Source organism: Mytilus edulis, chromosome 8 (genome assembly GCF_963676685.1).
Source record: "Mytilus edulis chromosome 8, xbMytEdul2.2, whole genome shotgun sequence".
In the NCBI taxonomy this organism is placed as follows: Eukaryota; Metazoa; Mollusca; class Bivalvia; order Mytilida; family Mytilidae; genus Mytilus; species Mytilus edulis.
The window spans coordinates 86,284,580-86,306,167 of NC_092351.1; the positions used below are offsets into that span (position 1 = coordinate 86,284,580).

General features: G+C 31.4%; 2 protein-coding genes across 3 annotated transcripts in view; one reads left to right on the top strand and one right to left on the bottom strand.

Moving 5' to 3' along the window:
• LOC139486514 (syntaxin-binding protein 4-like) overlaps nucleotides 1-1,638 on the bottom strand; it is a 46,238-nt gene extending 44,600 nt beyond the window's left edge. For both annotated transcript variants that reach the window (XM_071271423.1, XM_071271422.1), the window contains exon 1: nucleotides 1,589-1,638. The gene's annotated coding sequence lies outside the window, so the exon portion shown is untranslated. The remainder of the gene's footprint in view (nucleotides 1-1,588) is intronic.
• LOC139486515 (ubiquitin-like protein 3) lies at nucleotides 1,637-20,034 on the top strand. The gene is made up of 5 exons (XM_071271424.1): nucleotides 1,637-1,988; nucleotides 4,068-4,176; nucleotides 12,218-12,304; nucleotides 12,606-12,683; nucleotides 16,915-20,034. Exons 1-5 carry the CDS (start codon nucleotides 1,959-1,961, stop codon nucleotides 16,974-16,976), a joined length of 366 nt encoding a protein of 121 aa, XP_071127525.1. The 5' UTR covers nucleotides 1,637-1,958; the 3' UTR covers nucleotides 16,977-20,034.
• Nucleotides 20,035-21,588: the final 1,554 nt, after the last annotated feature.

The following is a 21,588-nucleotide window of genomic DNA, read 5'->3' on the forward strand; positions in this document are numbered from 1 at the left end:
ACTTTAACATACATGACATATATATATATATATAGTCTGAGGATTTATTTATTTGCTTGGGTACCTTCGTGGATTGAGGTGATATCTAATTTCTTGGTTTTGCCAAAGTTTGTATACAGTCATTTATAAAATTGTAATTTGTTCATCAAATTGACTTTAACCTCGAAATCCAACAAATATTTATGAATTAGTTAATGATTTAGAAGATTGAATTGATAAGTTTTATTATGATATCATTCATGTACCATGTGTACAAGTCCTTTATTTTAGCAAATTTTTCAGAAATGTGCACAGTTAGTAAGGTAGTATGGAGGCGGGGCTTATTTCATACATGGTTAGTAGTGGTGTTACCTCCTTTTATATTCCATATAAGGTAGTAGGGAGGCAGGCTTATTTCATACACGGTTAGTAGTGGTGTTACATCCCTTTATTAAAACAAAACGGTACTGAGAAAAAAACGTAAAGGTTTCAACAGACGAAGCAATTGATGATTCAGATTGAAATAAATTCATAAAACACATTTAAAATAATGATACTTAAAGATGTGATTTTTGGGAAGGAAATTGAGGTATGATACTTAAACAAGTGATTTTTATGTCATTATTCTAGATTCAGTACAAGGTCATCACCTGAAATGACCTGGTCATCCTACCAACACAGATGTTGATTCTGATAATTTTAGAAACATAATTAGTCTCTGGATCATCAGTATTCTATATTTAAAGCTACAATAAAATTAAATCACTTCTTCTAGTGATTAATTTGTACTACTTAAATAGGTGATTATTAAAGAAAGCTAAAGACAACTCTAACTTCCAACCTTTGTGGAAATAATGTTACTTGAATCAGTGATTTAGAAAATCACTCATTTAAGTAAGTCCCCTGACTGTTTATGATTAACACTAACAGGTTATAGATCTGAACGGTAGTAAAGTGACTATGCAAGAACATGTTATAAAATTGTAAACATGAAGCATGCTGCTGTCAACCTACATGTAGTCCAAATAATTATGACGTCTTGGAAGGCTATGTTAATTTTTTGCTTTGATGCATTCCTGCGATGTGGGGCGTCAAAGAAAAAATATAATAGACTTTCAAGATGTCATAATTATTAGGACTACTGTCAAGGATTTGTATAGTAAGTCTTACTATATAGTCGACCTTCGTATGGATAGAAACAAGTGCCTGTGTGCCTGCCCCCAAAAAATTATGGACAGGTAAAATAAATTTATGGTATGTGATAAAACTTGACAATATCTCATGAATACAGTTTGTGATGCAACCTAAACCGTTTTTTTGAATTATTCTTTGAATAAAATAGCTGCAAATAAACAAGGTATATGTAATATAAACTTTAAACCATATCAACATTAGGGGGGGGGTAGGAGGGGTCCTGATCCCGAAATCACGGGCTTAAAAACACGAAATCCCGAGGTCCCGAATTTAAATAAAGTTAAATCCCGGATCCCGAAATTTGAAAAAAAGAATTCCCGGATCCCGAAGGAGTAAATCCCGAAATCCCGAGCTTAAAAACACCCGATCCCGGAGTCCCGATAAAGGTCCTATCCCCCCTCACATTAGAACTTACAAAGTTATTTTTTCGAACCGGAAACAAGTATCACCCTACTACGCAGGCGCAAATTGCTAATTTTCCCGAGATTCATCTAACGGCCGCCATAACAGCTGAGAGAAGTTGTTTATCGGCTCAAACAAAGATCTACTACAAAGCAAGGATGATTTGGAACTATTTATGATTATATATTTCAATAAGCTTAAACTAAGTCTCCCAGAAATGTACTGTCTACTTAGAAATCAAAATGATGACAAAACAATCGCAAGCTGAAAAATAAACAAAACGGTGTCACAACAAAACCACTGTCACTGACACTTTGCTATCCTGTTTCCTCAACAAGTTAAATAAAATAAAAACACGCTTCATATATTTGTTTTGTTAGAATATGGGATCAAGAGGCGTACCTGTGGATAAGGTAACTTTTGTTAAAAATATAGTAGGTTAGCTATGCATGCAAAAAAATGTGTCCTTTTCTTTGCTGAACAGTGAACTTTATGAACCCTGCAAATGAGTTAAATTAAATCAAGATTGTCGATTTTATAGAAAATCAACATTTCATACAACTAGTAACTATTTATCTTTTATTGCATTCCCCCGATATCCGTGAAGGGAAATTCAAGCTCATATACTGACAAAAATTTCACCCAGTTTTTGTTATTTTTTGCATGCACTCAATATCCGGTCAGTTGCCACTAAAACATGTTCGCACCACACACGTTTGCCCCCTAGGTCTGTTCGCATCCTACTCCTAGCACCCAAATTGCATGCATGCACCAAAATTTTATTCAAGTACACATCAGTCAGGGATGTAACTCTATCATTCTATAGGCAAAATGATAGGGTTATTACAGGAAAATAACATACATTTGTTATTGTGGACTAAAAAATCAAAGAACTGTGATAACATATGTATGTTACATGTTTCAAAGAGACAATATACATCATTAGTGGTGCATTTTCGTCAAAAACTCTGGTTTTAGTGAACATCATCCCTGTGTTTAGGGGCATCGTCACTTCTGTTCTAATGTCATGAATGTTGAGTGAGTGGTTGAAAAACTATAATACTAGATATTGCACGAATTATTTGGCAAATTAAAATCTCATAATTGTCAATCTGAACTGCTGTCATACGGGAATTGTGATTAAGTACTTACACAACAAACATTATTTATAGTTTATCCTGCACAATGATGATCACTAAGACGCTTGATGAATATTAATAGTGCAGGGATACAGGCGATCCCCTCTATCTGATACTGATAAATGACATCATAATGACACACATAATTGACCAAGTTTTTCCGGTGCGTGAAGATAAAATGTACACTTTCTTTTAGAGGACATAAGAATCACCTGTTTTTGATGAATTATGTTAAACATTTTCCAAAAATAATGTTAACAATAATTATTATAGACCTGACAAAGAAACCTGTCAGAATCTAACTTTATTTCGAAATAATGGGAAAAAAAGATATTTATAGCATTTTACACTGAGAAAAACACAAAACCATTGATTGTGTTGATTAAAAGTGTGCAAACAGGCTCTAGGTCATGTAGGTGCAAAAGTGAAAGGGCGGGACTATGTTTTGGGGTGAAAAGACTGTGATTCTGTGCACTCCAAAAATGTGGTAGGATAGTCAACCAGTGGATGGTGGCCTCTAAATGACTGGAAGAAGAGGGTAAAGTTAAACAGAAAACGAACTGACTACTCCATCATGTCCATGGCAAAATACAAACAACATTTTTTTATACACTTTCCATAAATTGTTTTACTAAAGATTGAGCAACATGAACCCCTCCATAAACCTGGGGTTATGGCCGTTGCTTCTTAGGGAAAGCAAATCTTGCTTCACATGTGACAAATATGTTGCACATATACAATCCTACCTCGCATGTGACAATTATGTTGCAATTATGTACAATCAGTGATTCACTGTACAATGTACATGTACACATGTAAGTATAAATTCAATGACAATGTTGTCACAGTTAAGGAAAAGAGGACAGTTCTGAGTTATTTCCCTTCAAAGTCTAATGAATTTAACCATTTCCTAGATTATTGACGATAATTTGATTTTCACTAATCATACTACATGTAATACTAACATGTAATAGACAGGATTGATAAAGTGTAACTTTCAATGTCAGAAATGATCAGCAAGACATTATAACATAGATATGTCAAACATTGGCGAACTTGTCACACAAACAATTAGAAATGACTAAATTTTGGACTCGACAGACAAGCTAAAAAATCTAGGGCTCAAAATGCTCGTCTTGACAAGATCTTTACAAATAGGTCAATTGTACACTATAATTTCTTGTTATTATATAGGCCTGGCCTCTCTACTAGGGGTTTTCTTGGTAATAACATATATGTACATGTATATATATCATGTATATATATAGACCCAAATCCTTCCTTCTACAGCACCACTTTAGCTTATAATTAAGTCAAGTAATTTTAATGCAATATTTGTATTTTCAATTTCAGATAAACCTTAGACTTATACTGGTTAGTGGCAAGACAAAAGAATTTTTGTTTTTACCGAATGATTCAGCGGCAGATATAACCGATCATGTTTATACAAACTGGCCAACAGGTATGTTCATATTTATCACGTTTATAGAATTTTATGTGTATACTATAATAAAGTGAATGTTTACAATTTTAAGTATAACATGTATAATGGTAATGGCTGCGAAGGTCCTAACAATAAATAAAATGAAGAATCATGCTAGGGGGCACCACTTTATAACAGATGAAAATGTAATTCATTATTAAACATGTTAAAATCAAATCCAATTTTATGTTAATATTTAACACTCTTATCTGCTAAATGATTGGAGTTTCCCCCAACATAAAATCTTAAATCCACACCTAGATTAAATTTGAAATATAACAATATGTAAATGATGTACAGTACAAGCAAAAATGACAACTGTTCCTTTGATGATGAAAGTTTTTAATGACCTTGACTGGCTATGCAGTCCTTTCAGTTGGTAACTGTTCCTCCTTCATACATGTAACAGATTCCTTTTATTCATTGATTTACACAAAAATTTACAAGAAATTTTACAAAGAACACATAAGATGAACAGTCTTAAATATCTATTCAGGGTGTTCCGATATTTATTTTAAAATTGTGTGTGTTCGTGTCCTGATTTATGACCCTGTCATATGCATATAGGTATATTTCTGTTGTTATTTACATCGAGACATTGGTAAGTCATGTAAGTTACAGTCTTCACGCTGAACTGCTAAATCTACAGACCCGCATCTCAATTTTTGAAAATTTTTAGTTAGATTCTGTTGGCCTGTAGGTCTGATTTTTACAGGCCTGAGAGCAATTTTACCAGCCTGGGTGAAGACTGAAGTTAAACACACAGAAAGACAATGCTAGTTGAAACACACACATGACACAGAAAGACATTGCCAGTTAAATCACACACATGACACAGAATGACATTGTCAGTTGAAACACACTCATGACACAGAAAGACATTGCCAGTTAAATCACACACATGACACAGAAGGACATTGTCAGTTGAAACACACACATGACACAGAAAGACATTGTCCAATGAAACACACACATGACACGGAAAGACATTACCAGTTGAAACATACATGACACAGAAAGACATTGTCAGATGAAACACACACTTGACACAGAAAGACATTGTCAGATGAAACACAAACATGACACAGAAAGACATTGTCAGTTGAAACACACACATGCCACAGAAATACATTGTCCGATGAAACACACACATGACACGGAAAGACATTGTCAGTTGAAACACACACATGACACAGAAAGAAATTGCCAGTTGAAACACACACATGACACAGAAAGACATTGTCAGTTGAAACACACACATGCCACAAAAATACATTGTCCGATGAAACACACACATGACACGGACAGACATTGCCAGTTGAAACACACACATGCCACAGAAAGACATTGCCAGATGAAACACACACATGCCACAGAAAGACATTGTCAGTTGAAACACACACATGACACAGAAAGACATTGTCAGATGAAACACACACTTGACACAGAAAGACATTGTCAGATGAAACACAAACATGACACAGAAAGACATTGTCAGTTGAAACACACACATGCCACAGAAATGCATTGTCCGATGAAACACACACATGACACGGAAAGACATTGTCAGTTGAAACACACACATGACACAGAAAGACATTGCCAGTTGAAACACACACATGACACAGAAAGACATTGTCAGTTGAAACACACACATGCCACAGAAATACATTGTCCGATGAAACACACACATGACACGGACAGACATTACCAGTTGAAACACACACATGCCACAGAAAGACATTGCCAGTTGAAACACACATATGCCACAGAAAGACATTGTCAGTTGAAACACACACATGACACAGAAAGACATTGCCAGTTGAAACACACACATGACACAGAAAGACATTGTCAGTTGAAACACACACATGCCACAGAAATACATTGTCCGATGAAACACACACATGACACAGACAGACATTGCCAGTTGAAACACACACATGCCACAGAAAGACATTGCCAGATGAAACACACACATGCCACAGAAAGACATTGTCAGTTGAAACACACACATGACACAGAAAGACATTGCCAGATGAAACACTCACTCGACACAGAAAGACATTAACAGATAATTGCAGATAAAACATACTCATACTGAGTTATTGCCAGGTAAATCACCCAGAGATATTCATGTACATTACTGCCAAATGAAACACACAGATAACTATAGGTTAACACACAGAAACCCTCAGTGCAGCTATCAATTTTTCACACAATATGTTTTCTACTTGTCTGACAAACATGACAATACATTTAACATTAAAAAAGGATCACACCTAAAAGTGACCTATCTTGCCAGTTCCTTACAGCAAAAATCTTGGTAGAAGTGTGTGGAAACAATGAATTTTGTAATTGTGTCCAAGATGAAACACTATTGCTAAGTGAACATGGTGAAACACACATATATATTTATCTTATAGCCAGGTGAAACACACTAACATTTTACCTTGCGAAACACACATATATCTATCTTATAGCCAGTTGATAAGAAACTCTGTAAAATTTGTTCAAGTGGGGAAAAAAAATAGTACAGAAAAATTCCTTCTGTCTTATCTTTCATTGTCTTTTGAATTCCAATGAACTTCTGTCATGACTTACATGTATAAACATATATTTCTCCAATCCCTATGCAATTCACATTTATCTTTTTTTTCATGTTTCTTGACCTATTGATTATTTTTATTTAACCAACATGGTTTATTTGATCTCAGTATTTCATTGGTCAAAATTCCATTATGTCTCCTCATTGAAATTATTGCTCTGGTTTTTTTTACAAATGTCCAGGATCTTCATTATTTCGAGCAAAGTTGACCCCTTAGGTACCATGTGTAGTGTTACTAGTGTATCATGTTAATGTATTCCCATGTCATTTTATCATAATTATCTATTACTGTTAATACCCTATATACATGATATATATGCTGCTCAGAAGACTTGACATTCTGACAGAATGTACTGATTATTTGTGTTTTGCCTGTTTATTATAATTTACATAGATTTAGAAATTTTTATGATTCTACCCATTTTTTTAATGTTTTTCCTTTATACCATGAATATCTTAAAAACTATAAAAGACAAATGAAAACTCTGAATAGCAAAAATAAACAGCAAAACAAGATTAACCAATTCCTTAAAGTCAAATGACCAAAATCAGTCAACTCCTTTCACATTCCTTAAGCTTTTTATAGGAGTTTTTGTTGTTTAATGAAGATTTTTACCATTTGTTTTTGTGTTTTTGCCAATGTCTGAAGATTAACATGTACAAAGACCTAGGCTAGCAACACATGGTTGTTAAAGCCTTTAGTTTGAAATACAAGAGTCAATGAACTTCCATTCTTTACTCTGATTCTTTATAACATCATATCAGACTCTTAAAACATGATTTAGAATTAAGTCAATAGAGTCTATTCTATTGACTTAAAATTTTAAATCATGTAAAGGAAGACTTTGAAGTTCAAATGTCCTGGATCTTCATTATTTAGAGCAAAGTTGACCCCTTGTACCATGTGTAGTGTATCGTATATGTATTCCCATGTCATTTTATCATAATTATCTATTACTGTTAATACCCTATATATGCATGAGAAGTCTTGACATTTTGACAGAATGTACACTTGGACAATTGAATTGATTGTAAACATGGTTATACAAATAACCAATGAAATCATAAATATTTTATAATATTTATTAACGGAGTACTTATACCAACTTCATTAACGACAGATTAAACAAATAATGCAGTAATTTCCTTATTTAAAGAAATTGATTACATTTGACATTATATTTCTTTTACCATATTAAGTAATTTTATATTGATTTACCTGATGGTCAAAACGATATTGATTATATATTGTAAACTGTATTTTGATACCTAAATAAATATGTACATAAAATTGAGAATGGAAATGGGGAATGTGTCAAAGAGACAACAACCCGACCATAGAAAAGACAACAGCAGAAGGTCACCAACACAGGCGTGGATCCAGAGGGGGGGTTCCGGGGGTTGGAACCCCCCCCCCTTTTTTTTGGACGATCAATGCATTTGAATGGGGACATGTAATTGGAACCCCCCCTTTGTCCTGGGTTAGGAACCCCCCTTTTTAAAATGGCTGGATCCGCCCCTGCAACAGGTCTTCAAGAAGATGTTTTAAAGATTTTAAATCCAAATAAGGCCTCAGGTCCAGACTTGATAAGTCCAATTTTATTAAAAGAGGCTGTATCACAGCTAAAATTTCCACTTTGTAAACTATTTAATTTATCTTTATCTAAAGCTATATTTCCGGCAGATTGGAAAAAAGCAAATGTAACTCCTGTTTTTAAGAGTAATAATTGTAATGAAGTAAAAAATTACAGACCAATCTCGCTGTTAAGTATATTATCAAAGTGCATGGAGCGATGTGTCTATAAACATGTACACAACTTTCTTATTGAAAATAGGATAATCACCCCTAATCAATCGGGTTTTACAAAAGGCGATTCTGCCATAAATCAACTTATAGATATTTCTAACTACTTTGGTAGAGCTTTAGATAACGGAAAAGAGATTAGGGTGGTTTTTTGTGACATCAGCAAAGCTTTTGATCGGGTTTGGCATAAAGGGCTATTATCAAAACTTAAACAATATGGAATTTCTGGAAATTTACTTAATTGGTTTTGTGATTATCTATCTGAGAGGAGTCAACGGGTGGTCTTAAATGGAAGCAATTCAACATGGAGACAGATAAATGCAGGTGTCCCACAGGGCTCAATTTTAGGTCCGCTACTCTTTCTTATCTTTATTAATGATATAGTATCTGATATTAAAGCTACTATCAAATTATTTGCAGACGACACTAGTATTTATTTGACAGTAGACACCCCTGAAAATACTGCTGAAATTCTTAATGGAGATCTGAAAAAAATTCACATGTGGTCCTCTAAGTGGCTTGTAAACTTTAACTCACAAAAAACAGAAACCATGATTATTTCAAGAAAATCAATAAAACCTAGTCATCCGATCTTAAAAATGAATGACACTGATCTTCAAGAAGTTTCTACTCATAAACATTTAGGTATTATTTTTTCAAATAATGGATTATGGAATATTCACATTGAATATATAGTTAAACGTGCATACAATAGAATAAATATCCTTAGGAAGATGCGTTTTGTACTGAATAGGTTCACTTTAGAAAAAATGTATTTTTCATACATTCGACCAATATTAGAGTACGGGGATGTCATTTGGGATAATCAAACACAATACTTGATAAATAAAGTGGAAAATGTTCAAATTGAAGCTATGAGAATTGTAACAGGTGGGAATAAATTAACTTCGATACAGATGCTTTATAAGGAAACGGGTTGGGAAACACTTTCAGAAAGAAGGGAAAAACACAAGCTCACTATGTTTTATAAAATGGTGAATAAGGAAACTCCATATTATTTACAAAACTTGGTACCAAATCAAATAGTTAATTTACATAACCATTTCACTCGTCAGACTCAAAATACTTCGGAAATTCGTACAAGAACCAATCTATACTCCGATTATTTCCTTCCTTCGTCTATTAAATTGTGGAATAAGTTACCAGACCAAACGAGAAATTCTACGTCTTTAAGCATTTTTAAAAGTCGTATAAAAAACCCAAAAAATAAATGCCCAAATTTATATTACACTGGAACAAGAATGGGTCAAGTATTACATGCCAGATTAAGGATGAATAGTAGTTCTCTAAATGAACATTTGTTCAAGCGAAATCTAGTAGATTCTTCAAACTGCTCGTGTGGTTTGATCGAGTCTACAGCTCATTTCTTATTGCATTGTAAAAAATATGACGAATTGCGTAATGACATTATTTTCTCAATTAATTATCCAGTCACACTAAACACGAATTTACTTTTATTTGGGTCACAAGCTCTAAATTTAGACCAAAATAAAGATATTTTTGGAAAAGTACAAAAATTCCTACTAAAGTGCAAGAGATTTACAAGTTAAATTGTTATTCACTATTCTCACTAAGTTGCATTTCATCTAAACATGTGTGTAGTATTTCGGTGTAGTTTTCTTTTTTCTTTTTTTTACTTTTTTTTCTTCTTTTGTTGTATTTATTTTCATTATTTTAAAATGATTTTTTTTTCTCCTTTCTTTTTTGTTATATAGTTACTTAGTTTATACTTGTTCCATATCATAGTAACATTGCATGCTATATTTATGTAATAGTTAACTTGAGTTGGTATTTCAAGGAAACGGATTAATATAAGCTATATATTGCTTGTTTCCGAATCCTATTATTATTGTGTATTTTGTATGATGATATATTTGTATTGATGATGAATAAATATGTTTAAACTAACAGGTCTTCAATGTAGCGAGAAATTTCCGCACCCAGAGGCGTCCTTCACAAGTATATAATATTTAGACATATTCATTAAGTATCTAAAGTGTAAATATAAAAAAAAAATTAAAGCAGTGTTGTGAAAGCTACAATTTACTGTCTAATAGAAGTGGGTGTGGTTTATAGCATATCAGATAACGACCTTGACTATATAAATTGCATGTGTAAAGGAATAATGTGTGATGAATTAATGGAACAATACCAAACAATCCTTATTTTCAGAATTTTTAAGAATATATTTAGAATAATGTGAAATTGTGGATTTTTTTTAATGGTACCCTTTCATGGATTGAGAAAATGTTGCATTTTCAAGGACTTTTGATTTTGCATATATATATACATATATTTTTGTATATTTTTGTATCTTTAGAATTTTTTTCACTCAACACCTCCACATAGAAAAAAAACCAACCATATTTATCCTTAACATTTTATACAGATCTAAATCTCAATTGACACAATATTTTTTTCGAATAAAACTCTGTCAGATAAAAACCATAGAATATCCATGATAGTATTGATTATAAGTCCCAACAGTTTTGTTTTTCATAAAGATCATGTATTTTTATATGTATTGATATATTTACTTTCTGTAATCATTGTTAATGATAAAGTATTGTAGTTTAGTATACAATTTAATAGCAGTATATTATCAAACAGATCAGGTGAAATGGTAGGTTTCCTGTTGTTGCCTTTAGTTTTTATATTGATTTTTGATTTGTAATAGTATATGAATAAACATACAATATTAATGATACAACAAAATCCAGAAAAAAGGTGAAAACATAATTTAGATATTTAGCTCTATTTGAATGAAATTGTCAGAAGACAAGGGACACTAGTAAAATCATCAAGGGGGTCATTTAAGCATATAGCTATTAACTCATGAAAATATAGATTTCACGTTTTCATTCAATCATTATGAAATATGTCAACTGCTCTTAATGTTTTCAAGGTCAGAATTCAAAGGTTATGGTAACATTATTAAACTAAGAAATAATTCCTTCGTGTCATGCTCTATACTCATTTTAACATGGATAGACATTATATTTGTATATATTTTACACTGAGCATGCTGAGTCTGAGCTTTAGCGAGGTGTAAAATGTGGTCAAATATAATAACTACCCATGTTAAAATGAGCCTAGAGCATGACACAAAGGAATTATTTCATTCTACATGTTCTAATAGGAAAAATACAGTATTTTTATAGGATGAAGCTTACGAAAATACTGTAAAAATGTTTGGCTTTTCCCGTTTCCTCCCCAAGGAGTCTGTGCATTACATTACATATCTAATAAGCTTAAAACCTACGAGCAGGGTAAATATAAAAGAAATATATAATAAAAGTATATGATATATTTTAAAGGATAACGATGGACATAACATTGATATACACAGTAAGTTCGTGCGCATGTGTCAAACATATTTTGTGCTCATTAAAACACGGCCTTGTTTAGAAAGCGTAAAAAGGACGTCATACAACTGTATATTTTATATTTTACAAAATTTTACTTGCATTTGAAAATTTCTCCAAAAATATTTTCTTTACATTCAGACTATTTTACAACATGTGTTTAAGATATAAGAATGTATTGGTTAGTACTGGAAACTGATAATTAGTTATTTCTATTTATAGATTGGTCAGAAGAACAGCTACCTAGTAGTAACATACTGAGGTTGATATACCAAGGAAGGTTTCTTCACGGGAATGTTACACTTGGTGGTATGTAACTCACAATATTGAATATAATATTAAGGAGAAGTGATATGATAGTCAAAGCGACAACTATCTATAAAAGTTCAAATGCAGTGCATGGATGTAAGCAATTGTAATGGCAACCATATGCCTTCTAATGATGAAGTTTTTCTAAAAAGAAACACCATAAAAAGATTTCAAGTCATGCTTACAAGCATGGTTTCAAAATACACAGTCATACCTTTGCATTGAGTTATTTATAATAATTAACTTTATCATGTTATTTTATAGCATGTACAGTATATATTATTTTAGATTTTAATTTCAGCTTTACAGTTACCGGTTGGTAAAACAACAGTAATGCATCTAGTGGCCAGGGAAAATTTACCGGAGCCAAATAATCAAGGTATTGTCATATATGTATATTATTATCCATCCTAATTTCTTCAAAAAAGCTAAAATTATCATTGATTTCTTTAAATTTCGTTCATTTTGAGTATTTTCTTGAAGAAATAACGTGGAAAATAAAAAGAGCTACTTACCCTCAATCGTGCTTTGTAAAGGTACACATATTTTACCCATCCGTCACTGGTCTATGTTTAACCATTGTCTAGTATACCAACCAATATCCAGCATTAGGAAAATGTTCTTTTCAAAATAAAAGTAAAGTTTTTGACAAAGTTCAGGGATCTCCATGGATGAAAATTGAACTATGGAGGAAATTTCACCATCACAAACCGTGTGTACGCCGTACAGTGAAGCGTGATCGAAAGTATACCATCCCTCCACATAAGGATTGGTGAACATGCTAACTCATTGCTTATTTAAATTATATTTATTTGAATTTTCATTGTAAATAGAAGTATAACTTCAAAGGCCAAGCCTTCATGCCCCCAACTTTAATCGAGAATGACCAAAAGCTGTCATGAAGGTCCATATGTAGTTTTCTTGCTATTTTGGTCATTGTTATGGGGGTTAAAAATCATGTAGAGCTTATTTTTTAAAATTCAGAAGTCATGAACCCATTACCGCATTACCGGTATGGCTGATTTGCAATGATTTGCAGCAACAACAAAACGATTCGTACGGGTTATGTAAAATGTTATAGAGATTTGTAAAGCAAACGTTGACAAATGAAAAGGTTTTTAATGATTTTATCCATGTTATCTAGCAAATTGATGCTATGCAACATGCCTCTTTCGAGTCTGAATAGAAACCGGAAATGAGGATGTATCAATTTGATTGTAAACTACGAAATGAATTTCGGAATTACGATACGACATTTCTTTACTGGAAATAAAAGTTTTAACTTTTTAACTTTTAAAGTTATTCTATATTAACGTTCCAATACAGCAGTACTCATGGTACTCGAGTTATTTGCGATGAAATAATAATAACTGTTTTACGTCTTATTTTGTACTTCTCAAAAAAGGGGGGATGTCGATTGCGTAAGTCAAAATAAAAGCACGTGTTCAACTTTTTAAACTGTTTTCTTTGTAACTGGGATTATTAATTCATTTATTCAATCTAAATTATCATAGAATTTGAGGAAACTTAGTTGAATAATTCGACAAATGAATCGTTTATCTTCAGATTGTATTCTCCTGTCTGGTTTGTTGATCTACCTGTACAAGCTCAGGTACAAGTGATTAGCGATCTTAATCCGGATATCCCTCAGGTGTTAGAACTGTATTGGATTATAATATAAAAAAGCCTGAGGGTTCTGCAATTACATGCATTTGATATAATTGCTAAAAAAATGGTGTCGGGCTATTAAAACAATAACAGTTTTGAACGATGGCGGAAGACAATTTAACGATGGCGCAGGTCATTTGACGATGGCGCCAGACATTTGAACAATGGCGCAGGTCATTTGACGATGGCGCAAAGACATTTGAACGATGGCAGGGCGCCATCGTTAAACAGGCCATGGAGATCCCTGAAGTTATTTTGCACAAGTAAAGAGTCTAAGGCAGATATACGTACACTGATGGTGCACTGTCAATTTAACAGTTTACGTCTGAACATCAAATTAATATCAAAGTAAAGTTTAATATTGTTTTTTTATCAATCATTGGGATGGCCAACTGATTACCATAATTGCGTTTTGTTATTTAGTCTTTTAAGGAATCAAAATCAGGATAAGGCATAAAATGTTGAGCTGGCCCAGGATCATGGATTAATTTTATCCTTCAGTCAGGGGTACTACTTGTACAAGTGTATTTTATTTACTTGAAGAAGTAAAAAAAAATATACACATATAAGTAAATAAATAATGTTTGAATAATCTCCCCTTAATTTTCTAAAAAAATTACTTGTATAAGTAAATTTTTCTTACAAACCCACAAAAATCCTCAAGTTTTGAGATGTAAAATCATGCCTTCAATGATTTTTCCCAGGTTTGCTCAAATTTTTTCATTAAAGTTCAATGTTTCATCTCATTAATTCATTAAAGAAACTGATTGAGCAAAGATCTTGTATATTTGCGCAAGGCAATCAAAAATTGCTCCTTTGGGGCTTGTAAATGAGCAGTACTAGTGTTATGAAGATAACAGACAAATGGGATTTTCATTGTCCATGAAATTTAACTTAAATGATTAGTAAAGACATCTGTAAAGGGTACACAATTTAAAATTCTATTTGAGCAAAGAAATCTTAAGAATTCAAGAAAAGAAGAAAGGATGATTTTTTTACTTATACAAATAAAAAAATCTGAATGCCTAAGGGACATAACTAAGCCAATTTTTTTTTTACCTATACAAGTAAATAAAATTCACTTGTATAAGTATCCTACAAATTTACTTGTATGTGTATATTTTTTTTTTAAAAAAACATTAAAGAATACACCTTATCGCTAGTCCCAGCTGACCTGGCCGCTTGAACTTTTGACACATACAACTTTCACTTTTTCATTGTGGCGTCAGATATTTTGTATTGTGATGTCAAAGTTTTAGGGGAACCTGTGTGATATCCAGTAATGGCGGACAAATAGCGATAAGATGTATTCTTCACAAAGCAACTTGTAAATTTTTCCTGGATCTCCACTGAAGAAACTTTATTTATGTTAATTCCGTTTCTACCTTTATTTATAAATATAAAAAACATCAGTTCTTGATACAAGATACAAAACCTTTTTAAGCAGGGTTTCCCCTGGGTCAATTATTTTTTTCGACACCTCTTTCGCCAAAACAATATATTTTTCGCCACTTTGTTATTTTTTTCGCCAAGTAACATTATATATTTTTCGTTTAATTCCCCCCTAAATAAATTAAGTTTGCCCCATTGTTGTCTATGATTATTCTCTTAAACTTATCTTAGAGTCTACATTGTTACATTTAAATTCTATTGATTAAACTTTTAACATTTACTATTAAAAAAACGAAACTTTTTTTAAAAGGGTGAAAATTCTTCATATATGTATTTTGAACAACTTTTCTAATAGAGGGGGCAACTTACTTTTGATAATAATGAACATATCAGTCCCATAATATAACAAAATTTTTGGACATGTTTTGACCATATAATGCAAGAAAGATGTACAGTTCTTTGGGTAAATTTCTTCAAAAGAAATATAGATGCCCTTTTGGTCTATGAAGTGGTTTTAACAAGAAGAAATTGATCCCTCATTTAAGGTGTAGGTATACATTGAAGGTTACTCCCTTTCGAGGGGTTGTTCACAATCTTTTGCAAAGATATCTTCATAACGACAGTTTTCTTTAAGTCAAGACCATCGTAAATGAAAAAGTTTAGACGTAAAACTATGCTTGAAACATGTCGTAACACACAAACAACTTTAAAGTACTCTTTAAAATCAATTTTCGATATCAAAGTCAAATGATAAAGTTTTAAATCGGAGACATTTCTTGTTTTTAATAAATTTTCGTCGTAACAACAGTTTTCTTTTCTGGACTATCATTATAAGGAGAGGAGACGTCAAAACTTTGCTTCAAACACATGCGTCGCAAAATAGTTAATAAATGATCCTTTTGTGACATATGACTGACGCCACTTAACCATATCAAAATGTCAACAATACAATTAAAACCTTTATTAATTAGTCCTTTGTTGTTGATATCACACAATGCAATCAGCTGATTATATAATTATTGATTTTCTGTCAAAATCTAAACGAGTTCAAGGTGAATTCCGAGTATATTGTCTGATCAGATAAAATCCGAGAAACCCGAAAAAATGTAAATAAACAAGATGGCTGAAAATAAATCATATATATATTTCTTTCACCAAATTCTTTCGCGAATGACGAATTTTAATCGCCACAATTATTATTTTTTCGCGAATTGCGAAAATGGCGACCGAAAGGGGAAACCTTGGTTTTAAGAATCTTACAAGCTTACAATGAAATAATTCCAATATTTATTTGGAAATTCGGGGCAAGTGCACACAACAAATTTTTCCACATTCTTGTTGGATGTGAGAGTGTTATATATGAATTAAAACAATTAGAATGGTGCTGAATAACACATATAAGCCTTATGTGTGTTATTTAGCACCATTTTAAAGCAATACAAAGATGACAAATATCTTGCATTTTAAAGCAGCGAAAAGAAGAAATATTTGACTTCCTCTCTTTTATATGCAGTGCATTATTATGATCAATTCCCATATTTCTATTTCAGGTCAGTTGAAGAAAGATAAAAGTGGAGAGAGTGGTTGCGGTTCATGTTGTGTAATACTATGACATCATTATAGAACACGATCAGCAACTCTCACTAGTCTGTGATATTTAGTACCAAATGGGAGGTAACTCTCCAAGCAGATCTGTAAATCATTATTATATCAAATTTTTACTGCCAAACAAACTGAAGATGACTACTGTTCTGCACAGTTTGGCATTTTTTTCACATCATATTATAGTATAGAATTGCACAATATCATCATCATCATGGGATAGGAATTGATTTTTATCATGGGATCGGAAATGATTTTTATCATGGGATCGGAATTGATTTATCATGGGATCAGAAATGATTAAATCATGGGATCAGAAATGATTTATATTTAACAACAAGCAGGGAACAGATCCTTCATGCAGCAGGAATGCAGTCACATAATTGATTAAAGAAAAAATTCAAATATATTAGTTTCAAATATGAAATTGTTCATGACATTTTTTATTTATTATCATTCTAAAACAACAAAATGTGCAATGATAAACATGAATGAATAATATTTCATAATTAATTGAATTCAAATTACAAAATGAAAAAAGGATGATTTTTACTCTGATCAAAACAACTTGTTTCATTTTTGAGTGTTGTATGCAGTTTGAAAAAACAATTTTTTCATTTTACGGTTCTTTACACATCAGCAAATCAGGGAAATAACGTGTTGTAAGTTAACAGAACTTTTAAACCCGTCTGCAAAATAAAGCATCTTATTAACAGACTAATATTTTCAAATTAGACCACATCTGCTGGTAATTTGATATATATTATATATGGAATCTAGTTGCTATTTTTTTTAACAACAACTTACAATGATTGTCAGTGAAATTATTCATTACTTAGAAAAAAACCCAGAAAAAGCTATATGACTAAGAGTATTTCCAGTAAGATATCCTCATTATGCTGAAAGGGAGGTAATCCACTACCTCAGAACAAAGGGCTGTAAGGATGTTTTATTTGTGACTGGTTGTTTGCTCAATGATTACTTTTGACTCCATAAATATTCCTATACAGTAAAAAAAAATATTGCAAGAATTAGGAAAACAGGTTTGGCTTTGTTTAAGGCTCTGATTTGAATTTTTGTTAATGACGTCAAAACAGATTTCATACTTGCAATATGTTTTTTTTTTAAAGATTAAAATTTTCAAGATTCTTGAAAATTTTTTTAGTTGCCATTGACTAAAAATTAATTTTAAGTGCTTAACTCAAAAAAAATTGAGATTATCTTTAACATGTTTAAGTTTGTGTAATGAATACACATTTCTGTGTTATGATGGAAATGAAATTTGGTTTTGATTTTGTGCATTTCGTCTTATTATAAGTATTGATACAAACTGTGCATTTTCAGATTTACGAATTATGCTAGTCATTTCTTTGTAAATCGCTCAGTTATTTTTAATTATCTTTAAGATTTTTAAATCGTACAGGAAGTACACACAAATTTTTTTGTTATCTGTCATGTTATTTGTTGACTTGTAAATATTTATATAATATATGTAAATTTATTCATTTATGCGTAAATTGTGCTACATAATGTGTTGACTCATTCTTGTTATTGTGTGACTTTGTTAAAATGAAAGAAAGAATTATGCATAATTTAATGTTCAGAATGGTATAAATATTTTAATTATTGAGGTGAAGATTAGTCTTTTGATCAGCTGAGGGCTGTTTCAGACTTAAATGCATGAGGGTTGAGGGGGCATGGGAAACGCTTTTAAAGACCCTGATCACCCTTAAAATAAAATTATCAATTGATTTGAAATTCTTACAAATTAAAACCTTGAATTATACCCACAAAAACACATATTGTATTATGTTAGTATCAAATCATCTCACATTTTTAATGAAATTGATTATTTTTCTTCAGTAGTTTGGTTTGTAAGTGATGATAACTATTCTTTATTCTTTAATCAGATAAAGTTAGTTAAAATGATTATGATATTTTTAAAAGGTTCTTTGATTAAGCTTTTTTTTTTATTTCCATGTAGATATTTTAGTCATTATTTTTTAATGTAAATTCAGAAATTATTGTGATGATTAGATTGAGGATAAAAATGAGACAAAATCAGGTTTGCAGCAAAAAAAACTTGCATTCAAAATTTTCAGTAGTGGTTTTCAATGATACAATTTAAGAACTCACATTACTCACGTAAAGTAGACTTTGAATTTTTGCCAATGGACAACAATTTGATGTAAAACTTGCAAGCATCAATTTCTGAAGTTACAGTATTTAAAAAAAATAACTTTAAATTTTTGCCAATGGACAACAATTTGCTATAAAACTTGCAAGCATCATTTTCTGAAATTACAGTATTTAAAAAAAAAAATTTTGACTGCCTATAGTTAAAGGGTACAAGCACTCTTTCCCAGAATTTTTATATCTATAATTCGATTTGATGGTATGTACTGTTACCATGATTAAGTATAGGCAACATTGTACCTATTGAATTTAATTTAATTTTAACTGAACTTGTGTAAAATTTTGTGTGAATTAATCTCACTGAAAAACATAACCGCTGAAGTAAAATAAGATTTTGAATTTGTGATGAGTGTTTTAATGTATGATAAAGTAAATTGTATGTGTGCCTTTTAAGTGTAGTGTGTGAAATAAGATTTTCATGGTGTAGAATCATTAAGTATAGTGTAATTGAAACATACACTATATCTTGGTGTTAAGTCTCAGGAGCACAAGTGCAAATATTTACCCGTAAGCATGCAGAGGGAGAAACGAAAATTTAAGAATATAAATTATGAATTTAAACCGAGCAGAGTGGTATACCATATAAGAATAGGTTTACACAAATCTTAATTAAAGTCAAATTCATGATACAAGATTTCAAATAACCATGCTTTCTCTTTTAATTATGAGCTCTTTCTTTAAAATGAATGTGGGAGGGTAGGTAAGGACTTTCAAAATATCTCTACAACACAGAACTACTGAAAAAAAGACCCATGACCTACATTCAATAATTTAACTTCCTTTCATATCCTCCCAAACACATTTTAATGGTAGTTCGTTAATTTTGTTAGTTTGTCATTAGGTTACACAGGCAAGACATATCACTGTGTCAACCATTATTCATTAAGGGAGTAAGGGCTAAATTTTAATTCTGTAAAGAATTAAAAACTATAGTCACAAAAAGATATGATCTCAGTCATTATTATTCATGCAAACTGACCAGTTAAGAGAACATTGTTTGAATATTTTCATTGTGTAGAAATGTTGTAAAGTCACCTTTAGTCAGCATCTAAACATTTTGTTCCTGTCAATGCCAATTTAGACATGTTAGACAACCTTGTATTCTCTTTGAAATAGTTGACACAAATTTTCACTATGAAAAAAACTATTTTATTTTTTACTAGAGCATTGGGCATAAAAGTCTACCTTTTTTCCAATTTAATATGAATGAAAAAAAATTAAGGGACTAATTAATATTGTGACTTTTGTGTACATGCAAATCAAATTAAATTCAATTTATTCATTAAAAAAATCATTTTCAAAATGAGTTGAAAACATCAATATTTATTGTCTAAGTTGACACTTGACTGGTTTGTTGTAGGAAGTAATTTGACACTGAAAAATCGTGCTTAACTTAGATATACAGATTTTTCTGTTAATTATAAGTTTTACAATATATGAATAATCAGTATAAAATTCTTCTGTTAGGAGAATATATTAACTTAATATTTTCAATTTGTCATCAGATCTAACTAGTCAATAAAAAATTAGGTGCAATGACTAATAAGTAAAATTAACCCTATTTAACTACCTTTATTTAATAAGGGAATATAAGGTCACAGTTGGTAACTAGTAACTGCAGTATTTAAACTCATTCCATGTAAATTATATGCCATTCAACTACTAAGCAGTCATAAATCTGTTGAATCAAACGAGAAAAGACAATTTGGCACTTTTTTTTAAAAACATGAGTGCATTTAGTGTGTTTGACTTAAACCAGATTCGTTGCTATAGGGTTAAATTTATAATTCTGTATGAAATTTAAAGAAAAAAACATCTTTTTCTGTATTAGTTTTCATCTGTTTCACTGAACTCTTTATTAAAAAAAAGCTGTAATGTCTATGGTCTTAAAGATGCTTGTATAAATGACATAATCTTGAAAAAAACAGAACTCTAGGTCGTCAATTTTAAGTGGTTAATGTAAAATCACATGACTGACGCTGAATACGGATTTAAAATCAACATTCAATTTTGTCATATTTTATGGACTTACCTTGAATTTTTTTGTTTTTTTGTTACCAGTATACTTTTTCAAACATCAATAGCTTTAAGGTTAGACAATTATTTTGTATATAATGTCCAATCATCATGACTGAGGTTGAAGAAATCTTGTAGTACTAAGATAGTGGAGGAATGGGTTCATTTCTTACTCAAGTTCTCTTTTTGTGTGATCAAAAATCAGATTCAGATAACATATAGAAATGATATCTGGTCTTCATTCAGTAGAAATTAAGGTAAACATTACTTAGTAAACAGTGCTTTGTAACAGAAAAATAAAAGGGAATCAGATAAGATGAGAAATATTGGGATACATCACACGTAAAATTATAACTTGTAAAAAATTTGAAAATATGACACCTGCCCTTAAAACAGCAACTATCCAATTC